Source organism: Plasmodium gaboni, chromosome 14 (genome assembly GCF_001602025.1).
Source record: "Plasmodium gaboni strain SY75 chromosome 14, whole genome shotgun sequence".
In the NCBI taxonomy this organism is placed as follows: domain Eukaryota; phylum Apicomplexa; class Aconoidasida; order Haemosporida; family Plasmodiidae; genus Plasmodium; species Plasmodium gaboni.
In genome coordinates this window covers 19,648-22,642 of record NC_031494.1, presented here as the reverse complement: position 1 = coordinate 22,642, position 2,995 = coordinate 19,648, and the positions used below count along the sequence as shown (strand labels likewise).

General features: G+C 18.9%; 1 protein-coding gene across 1 annotated transcript; it reads right to left on the bottom strand.

Annotated features, from left to right (window-relative positions):
- Window positions 1-133: 133 nt before the first annotated feature.
- Window positions 134-1,456, bottom strand: PGSY75_1401800 (choline kinase; the record flags this gene model as incomplete). Its single annotated transcript, XM_018787725.1, has 1 exon — window positions 134-1,456. One exon carries the CDS (start codon window positions 1,454-1,456, stop codon window positions 134-136), a length of 1,323 nt encoding a protein of 440 aa, XP_018639097.1.
- Window positions 1,457-2,995: the final 1,539 nt, after the last annotated feature.

Genomic DNA, 2,995 nt, shown 5'->3' with positions numbered 1-2,995 from the left:
ATTTATTTATTTGTTTTTTTATATTTACCTCCTTTGTGCTGACTCCAAAGGACGTAAATGATTGATTTGATAAATTATTAAAATATTTGTTCATGTATTAATATATATATATATTTCCTTTTATACATTTTGTTTAATCGTCATAATCCTTGATAATATTTTTTGATTTTAAATATTCCTTTTGTTCATCATACATTTTAAGTCTTTCCTTTGCATATAAGAAGAAATCAAATTCATTATAACTCTTTGTTTGATATCCTCTTATGATAGACCAGAATGCCCATATAAGATGTAGACCTAAAGCTTGAACTTCTATAGCTTCTAGGAATTGATCTATGATGTCTTGATCTGAAGGTGCTGTTGGATTATCTAAATATTTGGATAGATATGTAGTTACAAATAGTATTCTTGATTCATATGAGATATAATTTTTTTTATTGATAATAAAAAATGGATATGTATTATATGAATAATCGATAGTTGTTTCTATGAAGAAATTTGCTATATCTGCTGATAAGAAATTATATCCTGAATATTCAAAATCGATTAATCTTAAACATTTATTTGTATTCATTATATTATTTTCTTGTAAATCATTATGACAGAAAACGATATCATTTGCTATATTTTCTATTTGTGTATATATTTTAATAAATTTTAAGAATTTATGTGATTCTTGTATATATTTATTAATATCTATGGTAAGTGTATTAATATTTTTATAATTTGATACAGCTAATCTCCATCTTTCCATCATTTTGAATACGCATGGAGTTTTATCCCAGTTTTCTGGTAGATGTCTTTTACGGCTAAGTGTATGAAATTTGCCTAAAACATTTGCTATACCAACTAATATAGATTTATTTTTTAGATCATCTATACTTAGAGGATCTCCATATAGCCATTCTTCTATACGTCCTCCATCAAATGTATTTAATAATAAAGGTGCTATTTTATATTTACTCATAGTTTTATAGACTTCAAATTCACTTAAAGGATTATATAATTCATCTACATCTTTTCCATATATTCTAAATAAAACATGTCTTCTTGTTATTCTATATTCAAGAGCTGTGTCTTCTTTAATACTAACTTCAAAAAGTTGATTTGTTAATCCACTTAATATTTGATTTACACATACATCATCTTCATTACACCTAGACCAGTCATGAACTTTTTCAAGACATATTTTTTTTATATATAAAGGATCTGTTAATTTAGAAAACTCTTGAGCACATAAAGGTATATCATTCTTTTGATTTATCATATGTAATGGAAACGGGTTCTTACGTATATCTATTTCTTGATTTAGTTGTATAGTTGTAAACATTTCTAAATCGTCATTATATGTCATTTGTCCATTTTCTATATTTTTGTTACTTTCCTCATTTTCCTCTTCTACTTTTCGAAACTTATTTTTATCGAGCCCAATGGGGTCACAAATTTTGCTTTCCATTTTGTTAAAAATGTGAAATGTTAAATGTTAAAATATGAAAATATGAAAATATATATATATATTTATATATATATATATTTTATTTTTACTGTTCTGTTAAGGGCTATATACTAATTTTACATATACATATATAAAATTATAAATATATATATATATACATATATATGTGTCGTTATGTTTTCTATGTGTTTTGTTGTATTAAACAAAAGGAGTTATATTATTAACATAAAAAAAAAAATAATAATAAACAATTAAATGAATAAATAAATGAATAAATAAGTAAAACAAATAAATATAAATATATATATATATATTTATTTATTTATGTAACAATATATTGATCATATGGAAAATTTATAGGATTTAGTATCCACTAATATCCATACTATATTATATACATAAATATATATATTTCTTATTTTATATAATGCGAAAAAAATATTAGTTGTTAAAATAAAAAATATAATGATAATATAAATACAAATATTAAATTCCAAAAAATTAAAAAAAAAAAAATAATAATTATATATATATATAAATATATATGTATGAATGAAAAAAATTATATAATAATTTATTCATATAAATTTCTATGATAATAAACTCAAAATTTAAGTGATACATAAATACATACATATCATGTGTATGTATATATATATATATATATATATATTTATTTCTGTATATATATTTGTGCGTATACAGGTTTACAATAATGTGTATTACACAAAAATTATTAATTTTTTTTATTTCTTATTTCTTTTTTTTTTTTTTTTTTTGACGTGATAATTTCCTTTTGTGTTTAAATATTATTCTTCTATTTTTTTTTATCTTCTAAAAAAAAGAAAAAAAGAAACAATATTATAAATTCCTAAATTACTTGTTATTACAGTTAATAATAAATTGTTTTATGGTTTCCCCTTTAAATGTAAAAATGTGTTATCAAAAAAAAAAAAAGAGAAATATAACAAAATAAAAAATATATAAATATATATATATTTTAAATAAGGATGAAATACTTCATCTATAAAACAAAACATTTATTACTTTGTATCATTTATTTTGTTATTTTATTTTAATTTATTTTTTTTCTGATATATTTTAATACATAAAAAATTAATAAATATAAATAAATAAATGCAAGCATATATAATATATAATATATATATATATATAACACACACGTGTATATATATGTATGTGATTTGAGGGTTCAGTTTTTAATATTAAATTATTATATACAAATATATAAATATATATTATATATATATAATAATAATAATAAAGAACTTTTCTCTATATATATAATATATATAATGCAAAAAGAATTGTATTTCTTAAGTTTATATATTCAACATATATTTTTATAAACATAAATAATTATGTAATATATATTATTATATATATGTGTAATAATATATAAATAAAAATTATTTAACATGTTTGATTATTGTATAACTATATATAAATTGAATATAAAAAAATAAGAAAAAAAATTAAGAAAATTATGTGGGTATTTAATATATCAGAAAAAAAATA